Source organism: Salmo trutta, chromosome 26 (genome assembly GCF_901001165.1).
Source record: "Salmo trutta chromosome 26, fSalTru1.1, whole genome shotgun sequence".
Taxonomy (NCBI): Eukaryota; Metazoa; Chordata; class Actinopteri; order Salmoniformes; family Salmonidae; genus Salmo; species Salmo trutta.
The window spans coordinates 3,192,900-3,208,624 of record NC_042982.1 but is presented as its reverse complement, the minus strand read 5'-3'; the positions used below and the strand labels follow the sequence as shown (position 1 = coordinate 3,208,624).

Below are 15,725 nucleotides of genomic sequence, written 5' to 3'. Positions count from 1 at the left end.
GACTTTCTGACGGACTGCCCCCAGGTGGTGAAGGTAGGAAACAACATCTTCACATCGCTGATCCTCAGCACTGGGGCCCCACAAGGGTGTGTGTTCAGCTCCCTCCTGTACTCCCTGTTCACCCATGACTGCGTGGCCATGCACGCCTCCAACTCAATCATCAAGTTTGCAGACGACACAACAGTAGTGGGCTTGATTCCCAAAAATGACGAGACAGCCTACAGGGAGGAGGGCACTCGGAGTGTGGTGTCAAGAAAACAACCTCTCACTCAACGTCAACAAAACAAAGGAGATGATCGTGGCCTTCAGGAAACAGCAGAGGGAGCACCCCCCTATCCACATCGACGGGACAGCAGTGGAGAAGGTGGAAAGTTTTAAGTTCTTCGGCGTACACATCACAGACAAACTGAAATGGTCCACCCACACAGACAGTGTGGTGAAGAAGGCACAATAGTGCCTCTTCAACCTCAGGAGGCTGAAGAAATTTGGCTTGTCACCTAAAACCTCACAGATGCACAATTGAGAGCATCCTGTCAGGTCGTATCACCGCCTGGTACTCCAGAGGGTGGTGCGGTCTGCACACCTACAGCACCCGATGTCACAGGAAGGCCAAAAAGATCATCAAGGACAACAACCACCCGAGCCGCTGCCTGTTCACCCCGCTACCATCCAGAAGGCGAGGTCAGTACAGGTGCATCAAAGCTGGGACCAAGAGACTGAAAAATAGCTTCTATCTCAAGGCCATCAGACTGTTAAACAGCCATCACTAACACAGAGAGGCTGCTGCCACTTTAAGAAATGGATCACTAGTCACTTTAAATAATTCCACTTTAGTAATGTTTACATATCTTACATTACTCATCTCATATGTATATACTGTATCTTATACCATCTATTGCATCTTGCCTATGCCTCTCGGTCATCGCTCATCCATATATTCATATTCTTATTCCATCCCTTTAGATTTATTAGGTTGTTGTACTGGAATTGTTAGATTACTTGTTAGATATTACTGTACTGTCGGAACTAGAAGCACAAGCATTTCGTTACACATGGTTAGCAGATGTTAATGCGAGTGTATGTGACCTATAACATTTTATTTATGGCATATGGTTCATGGCCGGGAGGCAGCCTGGTTACAAAACAAATGCAATCACTTTTAAACCAGTGCAAACTCAGCCCACCCGGTACTGGTTCCCATTAGATGGGCAAGCGCCAAAGTCAAAACAAGGCAACAGTAAACATGACGTCCCCCACAAATGATGCAGCAGATATAACAATTATTTTCCGCCGCGCTGTGTGTAATGGGCCGAGCTTATAGGTCCTTATGGGAAACATGTTGCTCACGAGGAGATGCATATATGTAAAAACATATACGACTGTAGCTCAAACGGTACAGGAGATATGCTTGCTCAAAGTTTAGAATTTCAGTTGATTACTATAGCGCCCCCCTTGGGCCAACCATTCCACTCATCTGCTCCAGTCATGACCACAAGCCCGTTCTCCCCAATTAAGTTGCCACCAACCTCCTGTGATACATACATGCATACATACCTACATACTAGGACAGAGAAAGATCCATAGTCCCCCCTCAATTACATCATGAAAACTGAAAATTAGCTTTTTGGTCTTAATTAAGGTTAGGGTTAGGCATAAATTTATCAGTGTGGTTAGGGTTAGGTTTTAAATCAGATATTAAGAAGATCAATTGTAGAAATGGGCGGGGTTTATGACTTTGCCGCTTGCCCTGTTAGTTGACGACCCTATAGGCAGTGCGAGATAAAATAAGGGGATTCGATTAGTCTGGCCCGGGCGCCTGGGTATGCGAGTTTTGCATTGGTTGACAGTGATTGTATTTGTTTGGCAACCGGGCTGCCTCCCGGGCGCGAGCCAGGCGCCCCGTTCAAAGCCCACGGCGAAGTAGGCTCAAACAAAAGTGACGTAATTAAGCACGTGGAGTTATGACGTGTATTCTGTGTTTTCACATGCAAAAGTGATTGCTTTTGATAAAAAATGTTGACATATATTTTATGGAAAGAGATATTGTATGTTTCTGGTTGATGCACCATGCTGCCTTGTTCACAACATGACCGAGCAGCGCGGGCCGTGTTCAGGTTCCCTGCGGTTCAGCATAATCGAATTCGCCCATTGAATCGTCATTCTTTGTTTTAACCGTTTGTTTTAAGCATCCATCAACTGCTAATAATATTAGGTACATTTCATATTCACAAATGCAAATGGTCTAATTAAAAACCTAACTTGTTCACTTTATAAATGAATTTAAACAATATGGCACTACTTTAACTAAAATGAAAAACAAAAAGGCGATTCAAACTTGTTGTATTATTAATGAATATTATTTGTTTGTTTAGGATTCCTGGCAATGTAAATAGTTTGTATGTATGCTTGTTTGCATATGACTATTCCTCTTTTTGTTTGTTGATAATTGTTAATAAAAAATAAATGAAAGAGTCCAGATGACTTCCGTATACGTACATCGTTCCCAGTTAATTTGGTTGGCTGCAAAAATTACGATTTTAGCCAATCACATTGTCCCAGGTCACACACACCAAATGTACAGGAAGGAAAGATGGCAGCCAGAAATGGGAAAAATGGTCTACTTGAGAAAGTAAGAATTATTTTACACCGTCATTTATAAGACACAGGGATCGGTAATTAAACCTGCCGTGCTTGGGTTTTTTTCAATAGTTGGCCGCCTAGCCGATATTATATTACTCCACGGCATGGAGTATCCATGGAGCATGTGTATCAGACAGACCCTTCATTTTGAGCTTAAGCTAACGTTAACAGTAGTTTTTAGCAAGCTACTGTAATTTTATACGGCTAGAATGAAATAAAGGAATTGGCTATGCAAATAACTTGGGCTTTAGTGGTAACGTTATTTGTATTTTGTCATTTCAAGAGGAACGCAGATCTTCTTTGAAGTGAGGGAAGCTGTTTGACCAGCTAGCTAACTTGGCTAAGTTATGGCTAGCCTAGCATGCTAGCTAATATTCTTCCTGGTTGTTGTTGGCTAGTCTGATGTTAACACTACGCGCTAGATACACTAACGTTGTATATCCAAAAGTATGTAGACATCCCTTCAAATTAGTGGATTCGGCTATTTCAGCCACACCCGTTACTGACAGGTGTATAAAATCGAGCACACAGCCATGCAATCTCCATAGACAAAAATAGGCAGAAGCATGGCCTTACTGAAGAACTCCGTGACATTCAACGTGGCACCGTCACTTTTCCAACAAGTCAGTTCATAAAATTTCTACCCTGCTAGAGTTGTCCCGAACAACTGTAAGTGCTGTTATTGTGAACTGGAAACGTCTAGGAGCAAAAACGGCTCAGCTGTGAAGTGGTAGGCCACACAAGCTCACAGAAATGGACTGCCGGGTGCTGTAGCGCGTAAAAGTCGTCTGTCTTCGGTTGCAACACTCACTACCGAGTTCCAAACTGCCTTTGGAAGCAATGTCAGCACAAGAACTTTATCGGGAGCTTCATGAAATTGGTTAACATGACTGAGCAGTCGCACACAAGCCTAAGATCACCATGCGCAATGTCAAAAGACGGCTGGAGTGGCAAGAATCTTTGGAGTGATGAATCACACTTCACCATCTGGCAGTCCGACAGACAAGCTAAAATACTTTAAAGTACTACTTAAATATTTTTTGGGGGGTATCTGTACTTTTCTATTAATATTTTTGACAACTTTTACTTTACCACATTCCTAAAGAAAATAATGTACTTTTTGCTACATACATTTTACCTGACACCCAAAAGTACTCGTTACATTTTGAATGCTTAGCAGGACAGGAAAATGCTCCAATTCACGCACTTATCAAGACATGGTCATCCCTTCTGCCTCTGATCTGACGGACTCACCAAAGACAAATCCATATTTTGTAAAGGATGTCTGAGGGTTTATGTGTGCCCATGGCTATCCATACATTTTAAAAACAAGAAAATGGTGCCTTCTGCTTTGCTTAAAATAAGGAATTTTAAATGATTTATACTAGGGATGCATGATATATCGGTGAACATATCGGAATCGGTCGATATTAGCTAAAAATGCCAACATCGGTATTGGCCCGATGTCTAGTTTAACACCGATGTTAAAAACCGATGTCAAAGCTACCGTGCATACCTATATTACGTAGGTACATGATGTAATAACGGCATGTAAAATTTTGCGCTACACTTTCAACAAAGCGTTCCTAACCTAGCCCGGTCGAGCAGTCATTTGAAAAAGTAAGACATTTTAGTAAGACAATGCCGTTTGGGTCTTTGCGTGTCAAAAAAGATACAGTAACACTGTCAAAGCTGTACAAATAAGTCTGCTAACAAACACCGGCCACAAATGATGTGTTTACAATACAGAGTTGGTAATAAAGAATAATTTGTTTGATCACAACTTCTGGTGTAGCTAGCTTTAGCTTGGTACTTAGCTAGCACCAATACAACCAACCTGAAAACAATGACCAGTAGAAACTGCAGTCATTTTCATTATTGTTAGCAATGATTTAGGAATCCTTGTAAGTATTAGCTAGGTTGCCACTTGTTGTTCGCTTCTGACCCACTGGGAATGTGATGAAAGAAATCAAAGCTGAAATAAATAATTCTCTCTACTATTATTCTGACTTTTCACATTCTTAAAATAAAGTGGTGATCCTAACTAACCTACGACAGGGAAATTTTATTAGGATTAAATGTCAGGAATTGTGAACAACTGAGTTTAAATGTATTTGGTTAAGGTGCACGTGAACTTCCGACTTCAACTGTATGTATGTTTTATTTTTTTATATTTTTGATTTGTTTAATCTTAAAGCTTGGGGGGGCCAAAGAAAACCACCAACAGTTGGGGAACCCTGCTGTACTGTCTTTAGTTATCCTATTTAGCTAGCCTGCCTAAGCATGCTGCAGAGTTGTCTGACAATCATGTGCCGAGTTCTTGAAAGTAGATAAGGCGTACTTTCACAAACTGTCTCATTCCTGCTCTCTCATAGCTGTGTACATTCCTCTCTCATGCGGTCTGTGTGTATCTAACCTAATATAGCAGGCGTAATAGTGTATCCATCTCAGTTCAAGCTGGGAACAAAGGTGCAATGGATTTTGGTCATTGTAGTTTTAATTAATTGAGTATTTGCTTCCTTCAGCCCAGCATCCCACACAGTTCTTGACTTGATTTCTTTCTAGAGAAATGACTGTTTGGCTCACAAAAAAAAGTACTAAATTGAGTTCAAATAATTGAACAGATATTGGTCAATTACTTGTTTAATAACCGGAAACAACAGAATGTAGTTTAATCGCTCAGCACTACAGGAAAGTATAATTACATCAACTTTTCCAAGCGCTGGTAGTGCCTTCTATCACCTGAAGCATGCTCACAAGATAAAAAAAAAAGTACATGCACCAGATACTTGCTAAGCTCGTGCGTGTGTTTATATGGTTCTGCGCATGCTTCAGGTGATATAAGTAGTACGTTTAGACTTATATCACCTGAAGCCTAGCTACATTTAAAGTTTAAAGCAGTGTTCACATTGGCAGTTTGAAGTGAAATTTTATTTATTTGCATATCCGATTCAAATCGGTTCTTTTTCCTGCATTCTGAACAGCCAAAAAGCACATGTCTGAATGGTCAAATCTGATTTCTTTGCTCAAGTGTTTTTTTTAGACTGTTATTGGCATATCTTGTTGTTGCTAGCTACTCTGACAGTTTTTCAGGAATGTGTGGTAGCTAACTAGCTTGTTAATTGTTTACAAACAAATTAGTGAATGTGCTAGGAAGTTTTGCAAGTTGGATCATCTTATATCCTTTGTGGCTTTAAAAGTGTTCTTACCTTATGATTTTGAACATTCAAAGCATCTAGGAAACATCCATGGCAGGCATTGTCACCTTAGCTTAGCTACATAACTTCTGAGTGATAGAAAGCACGAGCACCACCACAAATCAGCCTACACAACTGCACACACACCCCTCGTTACTATGACAACTAGCATAGCCTCGTCAGCAAATGACTGCTGTCTGAACACACACACACACACATCCGATATGGTCACTCGTAACTTGCTGTTTGGACAGTCAGTAGTCCAAAATGGATTTGAGCATTAAAGGCCTGCAGTATGAATAAGGCTTAATTGTAATCTGCAATCGGAGTTTGGTACAGGAGGGAACTCTGTCAAGAACTGTGTTGCTCATTCTATTGACCATTTGTCATTTGCTTTCAGTGGAGGATTGATGAGAAACCTGTGAAGATTGACAAATGGGATGGTGCAGCTGTCAAGAATTCTCTTGATGATGCAGCGAAGAAGGTTTGCATACAGTACATTGAGGGGAAAAAAATGTTACAAGAGAATGTTGAATGTTAAAAAAATGTATGGTTTTGATATTTTACATATGTTTTGATCGTATTTTTCCAACATTCATCAGGTCCTCTTGGAGAAGTATGGTTATGCAGAGAACTTCAATCTCGTAGATGGACGTCTCCTTATTTGCACAATCTCCTGCCTCTTCGCCATCGTAGCTTTAATTTGGGACTTCCTTTATCCATTCCCTGAGTCCAAGCCAGTCCTGGCAATCTGTGTCATATCATATCCTTTTAATGGAAAAATAATGAAATTACTGCTTTGTCACAATAACAGACATGTATGAAGATGGCATGATTGCCTATAGTTTGAGGTAATTTAGTACTACAACCTAGCATGCCTTATTGCTTTTATAAAAATAATTCCAACTGTGGAATTATTGCTTTAAAGTCCTCTACAGTTGTATTTCTTTTTTTTAGATTAACAGACTGATGCTGATAACATGTTTTTGATAGGCTATTATCACTCACCCGGAATCTTGTATTGCCGAAATTGACATTCTCACGACTTAGTAACTTAATTGTCCTTCCAAAAATGTTCATTATTGGATTCTGGCATTTATATATCCAAGTTTTCCCTAACTGATCCATACGTATTTCATAATGATGGGCATTCTAACCTTATACACCTCCTACCAAGAAAAGAACATCTTCCTTGTTTCTGTCCAGAAGGACCCCGCTGGCATGGACCCTGACCACACTTGGCAGCTTTCATCTAGTCTGAAAAGGTAGTTTTTTTTTTCATGGTTTACTTTTTGTGCAGTTTTTTGGTACTAACACATTTTCTGAGAGATGAAGCCTGGTAATGTTTTTAATTTATCTTGACTTTGAAAAGTCCTGCCTAGCAAATTGTGACTTCTACTCTCTGCAGGTTTGATGACCAGTACACACTAAGAGTGTCCTTCACAGATGGGAAGTCCAAACACACGCGGGTGCAAGAGATCACAAAGTCTGTGGGGGCTTTCTTTGACGGGAACGGAACACTGGTCATGGACCAGTTTGAAAAGTGTGTGTCAAAACTCCATGATACCTTGGCCACTGAAAAGAAGACAAAATAATAATGATCAGACATAGCCTTCTTTACAATGCTGCACCACACTGGCAGAAACCGCAGTAGAGCACACTGGTATTGTATGGTCCTGGGTGCATTTGAATTAGTTATTGGTTGTTATAAAAAGTCTGCACGCCAGCATTCGTTGTCCATTGTTTAATTTGTCCAATAAATTTTGACTTGTTGTGCATAATTTTTTTTTTCTTCCTGTTTACCTTGATACAAGTCTCATCTAGACATTGCTTTTAAGAACCCCTAAGACAACTCAAAACAAAGATTAATCAAATATTTCTTGCACCACTCAAGTTTTTATCTTCACCATTGAATGGTCGTTCTAAATGAAGAGATCGGTACTTTTAAAAAAAAAAAATTTTTTTTACTTCTCTTCCCCACATTTTATGCTGCATTACATAATGCGTGCAGTGAATGACCAGATCATTTTTGTTGGAAATTATGTCAAATACGTATATTTTTTTTGTCCTAAAAGCCTTATTCAATGTAACTAGTGTATTTGAAAAGCTTTGCAATTCTACATGTATTTTTCTGTTTATGGATTTTGTTACTACACTATGTAGTTACCATAAGGCTTTAAAGGGCAAATGAAACGATCTGAAAAGGGACTGTATCCACACATTTACTAGTGTCATCACCATTCCTCTCTTCAGTACATGGTTTGTTGGAAGTATTTCTTTAAAGTTGGAATCCGTTTTGGTGAAACTGCCACGTCCTGCGATATTACAACAACAAATATGTTACTTAGAAAAATGTTTTTTTCCACCTCCAGATATTGGAACATCATTGCACGCAGTGAAGAACCGCAGAATATGAACTGCGATTTTATTTGTATATAACAGCGCCACTGGTATATATGATCAGTGGCGCTGTTTCACCTTTCGCGGCTCTCAGCTTTAAAGCAGGGGTAATTGTTTTGATGTACATGTTTTGTCAACGATTTGGAAACGAAATAGTATTGATCAGTTATCCTCACTTAGGAGTGCATGACCATTGGTTTTCAATTTCCAGTCTCACAGAATATTGAATACACAAGCACATTTTTTTTGTTGACTTATATTGGTAAAGTTTCCTGGATGCAGTTTATTTCTCTGTAGTATGACTTTAAAAGTGAGTGGTACAGAGACATTGCCGTTTTTGTCCGTAGATTTTTGGCTTTAGCAACCTTATTGTACGTGTCTGTTCTTCATATAAGTTTAAAATAAAGTTAGAAAGCATTTTTACATTGTCTACTTATTTGGTCTGTGTCTAAATGAATAGAAGTGCTGATCGGGGCCTGTATCCACACAGTGTCTCAGAGTAGAAAAGTAGTCCTAAGTGCTGGGAATAGTGAGGGGGGAAAAGTATTTGATCCCCTGCTGATTTTGTACGTTTGCCCACTGACAAAGAAATTATCAGTCTATAATTTTAATGGTAGGTTTATTTGAACAGTGAGAGACAGAATAACAACAAAAAAAATCCAGAAAAACGCATGTCAAAAATGTTATAAAGTGATTTGCATTTTAATGAAGGAAATAAGTATTTGACCCCCTCTCAATCAGATAGATTTCTGGTTCCCAGGTGTCTTTTATACAGGTAACGAGCTGAGATTCGGAGCACACTCTTAAAGGGAGTGCTCCTAATCTCAGCTTGTTACCTGTATAAAAGACACCTGTCCACAGAAGCAATCAATCAATCAGATTCCAAACTCTCCACCATGGCCAAGACCAAAGAGCTCTCCAAGGATGTCAGGGATAAGATTGTAGACCTACACAAGGCTGGAATGGGCTACAAGACCATCGCCAAGCAGCATGGTGAGAAGGTGACAACAGTTGGTGCGATTATTCGCAAATGGAAGAAACACAAAAGAACTGTCAATCTCCCTCGGCCTGGGGCTCCATGCAAGATCTCACCTCGTGGGGTTGCAATGATCATGAGAACGGTGAGGAATCAGCCCAGAACTACACGGGAGGATCTTGTCAATGATCTCAAGGCAGCTGGGACCATAGTCACCAAGAAAACAATTGGTAACACACTACGCCGTGAAGGACTGAAATCCTGCAGCGCCCGCAAGGTCCCCCTGCTCAAGAAAGCACATATACATGCCCACCTGAAGTTTGCCAAAGAACATCAGAATGATTCAGAGGACAACTGGGTGAAAGTGTTGAGACCAAAATGGAGCTCTTTGGCATCAACTCAACTCGCTGTGTTTGGAGGAGGAGGAATGCTGCCTATGACTCCAAGAACACCATCTCCACCGTCAAACATGGAGGTGGAAACATTATGCTTTGGGGGTGTTTTTCTGCTAAGGGGACAGGACAACTTCACCGCATCAAAGGGATGATGGACGGGGCCATGTACCGTCAAATCTTGGGTGAGAACCTCCTTCCCTCAGCCAGGGCATTGAAAATGGGTCGTGGATGGGTATTCCAGCATGACAATGACCCAAAACACACGGCCAAGGCAACAAAGGAGTGGCTCAAGAAGAAGCACATTAAGGTCCTGGAGTGGCCTAGCCAGTCTCCAGACCTTAATCCCATAAAATATCTGTGGAGGGAGCTGAAGGTTCGAGTTGCCAAACGTCAGCCTCGAAACCTTAATGACTTGGAGAAGATCTGCAAAGAGGAGTGGGACAAAATCCCTCCTGAGATGTGTGCAAACCTGGTGGCCAACTACAAGAAACGTCTGACCTCTGTGATTGCCAACAAGTGTTTTGCCACCAAGTACTAAGTCATGTTTTGCAGAGGGGGTCAAATACTTATTTCCTTCATTAAAATGCAAATCAATTTCTAACATTTTTGACGTGTTTTTCTGGATTTTTTTGTTGTTATGCTGTCTCTCACTGTTCAAATTAACCTACCATTAAAATTATAGACTGATCATTTCTTTGTCAGTGGGCAAATGTACAAAATCAGCAGGGGATCAAATACTTTTTTCCCTCACTGTATGTGTATGCATGAAGCCTCATAAATCGAGTCCCACCTTGTCGACAGATATATATGAGACCTCATGAGCTGTCCTAAACAGTTAAGAGTTACCAGCAGGTGACTCGATATAGAAAAAGGCACAGACAGGCAATTGCTTTGGAGTTGTTGAAAGAATGTTTTGATATTTATATATGATCAACCCATCTAGACCCACATGCAACAGTATCTCTTGTGCTTTTGACAATGATTTCACCTGAGGCCTAATTTAGGAGAGACAGGGACATGTTGTCACACTTTTCACTTAAGTGTAGATTTCTCAGCATTGGTATATCTATTAAGACCAATCTAAATATTGATGAATAGATCAAAGTCTTGCCAAAAAATTAGCACTTTCACTTTTCTCAAAACTTATTGCAAAATTAAGTTATTACTGATAAACACTGAGCAGTTGTGACAACTTGCCCCGTAGCGGGTATGGGGCAAGCTGTCACAATGTTATGTGTTGTTAGTGCCAACAGTTGAAGCATTATTCATCACTTGATGAATAAGTAAGACTATTCTCAAAAAAGCTAACTAAATGATTGCAAGTATATCTAATTTTACTGCTTATTGGTGATAATTACACTTGTTGTGCTAAGTCCTTATAAATGAACTAAACATGATAATAAATAACGAATGTTCGCCTAAAAATACAAATGTAACTGCCTGTAGCACAGGATCTGAAGCAATGATATGCATATTCTTGATACCATTTGAAACGAAACACTTGAAGTTTGTGGAAATGTAAAATGACTGTTGGAGAATATAACACATTACATCTGGTAAAAGATAATACAAAGAAAAAAACATGATTTTCTTTGTACCATCATCTTAGAAATGCACGAGAAAGGCATTAATGAATTATTCCAGTCCCGGTGCAATTTCTATTTTGGCCACTAGATGGCAGCAGTGTATGTGCAAAGTTCAAAATGTTGTATCAAGACTGGCCAAATGTGCCTAATTGGTTTATTAATACATGTTCAAGTTCATAATTGTGCACTCTCCTCAAACAATAGCATGGCATTCTTTCACTGTAATAGCTACTATAAATTGGACAGTGCAGTTAGATTAACAAGAATTTAAGCTTCCTGCCCATATCAGATATGTCTATGTCCTGGGAAATGTTTTTGTTTCTTACAATCTCATGCGAATCACATTAGCCTACGTTAGTTTAACCGTCCCGCGGGAGGGACACTGCTTGGAGTAACCCAAGATTGTAAACTGTCATGGTCAAAACATATTGATGCAGTAGTAGCTAAGATGGGGAGAAGTCTGTCTATAAGAAAACAATGCTCTGCCTTCTTAACAACACTATCAACAAGGCAGGTCCTACAGGCCCTAGTTTTGTCGCACCTTGACTACTGTTCAGTCATGTGGTCAGGTGCCACAAAAAATGACTTATTAATATTAGCTCTCTGTGTACATCCAAGGGCCAGCCGTGCTGCCCTGTTCTGAGCCAATTGCAATTTTCCTAATATGCATGTCAATCTCTCCTGGTTGACAGTGGAGAGATTGACTTCATCACTACTTTTATTTATGAGAGGTATTGACAAGTTGAATGCACCAAGCTGTCTGTCTAAACTACTAGCACACAGCTCGGACACCCATGCATACCCCACAAGACATGCCACAAGAGGTTTCTTCACAGTCCCCAAGTCCAGAACAGACTATGGGAGGAAAATTAGATTAAAAAACACCTTATGGAACAGCGGGGACTGTGAAGCAACACAAACATTGGCACACACACACACACACACACACACACACACACACACACACACACACACACACACACACACACACACACACACACACACACACACACACACACACACACACACACACACACACACACACACACACACACACACACACACATACACACACACACACTGCTGCTTTGGCAGCAGCTAATGTGGATCCATAATAAATACAAAATACAAATACAAAACAAACATAAAGATACCAATAACCAAATACAATTTAGTCCAATCAATGTAGCTAAATATCATGTGGCTGTCCATGGTACTTATTTCTGTCTTTGTGTGTGTGCGCAAGTTTAAAAAAAAGTTGACTACTTTTAGACTAGTTGCATGCCATCCTCATCTTTTTCATGTTGGCAAAATGGTCTATTGCTCTGTCATACAGTACGCATTTAGTTTGTGTTGTCATAATCTACCTAAAATGCTTGCTAGCTAGAAAAACATCCGTGCTTGGGCAACAATGGACCAGCTAAGTTTGCTAGCTACACTGAACCAAAATATAAACACAACATGTAAAGTGCTGGTCCAATGTTTCATGAGCTGAAATAAAAGATCCCAGAAATGTTCCATATGCACAAAAACGTATTTCTCTAAAATGTTGTGCACAAATTTGTTTACATCCCTGTTTGTGAGCATTTCTCCTTTGCCAAGATAATCCATCCACCTGACAGGTGTGGCATATCAAGAAGCTGATTAAACAGCATGATCATTACACAGGTGCATCTTGTGCTGGGGACAATAAAAGGCCACTCTAAAATGTGCAGTTTTGTCACACAACACAATGCCACAAATGTCACAATGCCACAATGCCACAAAAGTTTTGAGGGAGCGTGCAAATGGCATGCTGATTGCAGGAATGTCCACCAGAGCTGTTTCCAGAAAACTTAATGTCATTTTAGAGAATTTGTCAGTATGTCCAACAGGCCTCACAACCGCAGACCATGTGTAAACACGCCAGCCAGGACCTCCACATCTGGCTTCTTCACCTTTGGGATCGTCAGAGGAGTATTTATGTCTGTAATAAATGTGAAATACATAGATTAGGGCCTAATTAATTTTTTTCAATTGACTGATTTCCTTATATGAACTGTAACTCTTTATATGAACTGTAAATCTTTGAAATTGTTGCATGTGGCGTTTATATATATATGTTCAGCCTACAAGACTACATCTAGGCTACATATTGAACTTATGAGCTACAGATACTGAGACAGAGGGGCGCTGTTTCCCTCCCTCTGATGATTTCTCCGGTGAGATTCAGCCACTTGCAAATTGAAGGAAAATTATGAAAACCCAAAGAGATGAAAGAGAAATGATTTTATAATTTAAAAAAAATAATGTATTGGTAAAATATTTGGGGAAGCCCTTTTTCCGTTGGCATCCATGAATACATGCCACTGGAGCAAAGTCATTGTAGCCTATTATTTTACTTCCCCTAGCTGTGAGAACCATAGCATGAGCATGGGCTGACCTTGTATTGCTGTAGCACAGCCGCATAGCCTTCCAGCAGCCTATCAAATGTTGCACCGTGTCCATTACAATGTAGAGAAATGTGTCTCTAGTCCAAACCATTCAATAGTTACAGTATAAACTATAAAGTTCATATAACCGGAGCGTCATCTTACACTTTCTATTTCTATGGTGGATTCGCGGCCGCAATTTATGGAACATGTCAAAACTTTGGAGATAACAATAGATGGCAAAGTCAAAGATGCTGGTTTTCCCCTATCAATCCGTGGCGAAGTTGTCCATAAATGCTTATGGCAAATCCAGCTCCAGAACCAGTCATAGCCTAGCCAGCTGGCTAATCTTTTGAATACGGTGTAGCAACAACAGCTAACATTAGCTAGCTATGCAGATAAGATTAGCATGCTTGATAGCTACAATGACATCTGTCAGTACTCTACTTGTTGTTATTTCTCCACTCCCCGTAGAAATCGCCACAACGTTCCCAACCCCAATTTCTGAATAGGTATTAGCAGCCTGTGTCATTCTTTGGAAGTGGAACCTAAATGAGAATTTCCACTATAGGACAGGAATTATTTTGAAATAGGGGCGGCATTGCCCTCTGGGGGTGGCATTTAAAGATAAAATCCTACAATTCTACACATTTTGCAATGACTTATGCCATGTTAATTTGATATCTGAGTGAGAATGACAAAATCAATTGGGGCCCCCTAGAGGTCAAGGCCCATGACTGACATAACAAGAGAAAAACTACTGATGCACAACCACATTTTGAAATTGCACCTGGTGTATTTTATGAATCGTGCTCTCAATAGTTGAGACACCGACTGAATTCCTAAAAATAAAATATATACAGTACCAGTCAAAAGTTTGGACACACCTACTCATTGAAGGGTTTTTCTTTTTTTAAAGTATTTTCTCCATTGTACAATGATAGTGAAGACATCAAAACTATGAAATAACACATATGGAATCATGTAGTAGCCCAAAAAGTGTTAAAACTTCTTTCAGGCTAGGGTCTATTTTTCTCCACTTCCTGTCTGACTGACGTGCCCAAAGTAAACTGCCTGTTACTCAGGCCCAGAAGCCTGGATATGCATATAATCGGTACCTTTGGATAGAAAACACTTTGAAGTCGTAGAAATGTTAAAATAATGTATGAGACTATAACACAATAGATATGGTAGGGTAAAATCCCCAAAAAAACTAACCAGAATTTTCTTTTTTGGAGAGCCCATGCTCTTCCAATGGAATGTATAGGGTCATATCCAAATCCAGCTCCCAGATTGCAATTCCTATGGCTTCCACTAGATGTCAACAATCTTTGTTCAAGGTTTCAGGCTTGTTTCTTCCCAAATGAGGAAGAATTTAGAGTTTTAGTACTGGGAGTCAGAGTTGGAAATCAGTCTGAGTGCACGTGAAGAAAAGGACACGCACAATTCTGCATGTTGTAGCTGGGACCCTTTGGATTGCAAATCAGAGGAAGATTTTCAAAAATTAAGTTAATATTTAATCGCTATTTGTGATTTTATGAAGCTTTTACTGGTTGAAAAATATTTTGACGTGGGCGCCGTCCTCGAACAATCGCATGACATGCTTTCACTGTAAAGCCTATTGTAAATCGGACAACACAGTTAGATAAACAATACTTTAAGCTTTTAACCGATATAAGACACTTGTATATACCTAAATGTTTAATGTACATCATTTTTATGATTATTTATTTTAATTACGTGCCCTCCAATTTCACCAGAAGTTGTCGACAGGTGTCCCGATGGCGGGACGCCTAGGCCTAAGAAGATTTAAACAAATCAAAATATATTTTAGATAATTCAAAGTAGTCATCCTTTGCCTTGATGACAGCTTTGCACACTCTTGGCATTCTCTCAACCAGTTTCACGAGGAATGCTTTTCCAACAGTTTTGAAGTAGTTCCCACATATGCTGAGCACTTGTTGGCTGCTTTTCCTTCACTCTGTGGTCCAACTCATCCCAAACCATCTCAATTGGGTTGAGGTCAGGTGATTGTGGAACCCAGGTCATCTGATGCAGCACTCCATCACTCTCTTTCTTGGTCAAATAGCCCTTACACAGCCTGAAGGTGTGTTTTGGGT

General features: G+C 40.0%; 1 protein-coding gene across 1 annotated transcript; it reads left to right on the top strand.

The window, feature by feature from the left end:
• Nucleotides 1-2,549: 2,549 nt before the first annotated feature.
• LOC115162900 (probable signal peptidase complex subunit 2) lies at nt 2,550-8,660 on the top strand. Its single transcript, XM_029714403.1, has 5 exons — nt 2,550-2,629; nt 6,238-6,321; nt 6,440-6,600; nt 6,968-7,102; nt 7,246-8,660. Exons 1-5 carry the CDS (start codon nt 2,591-2,593, stop codon nt 7,430-7,432), a joined length of 606 nt encoding a protein of 201 aa, XP_029570263.1. The 5' UTR covers nt 2,550-2,590; the 3' UTR covers nt 7,433-8,660.
• The last annotated feature ends 7,065 nt before the right edge of the window (nt 8,661-15,725 follow it).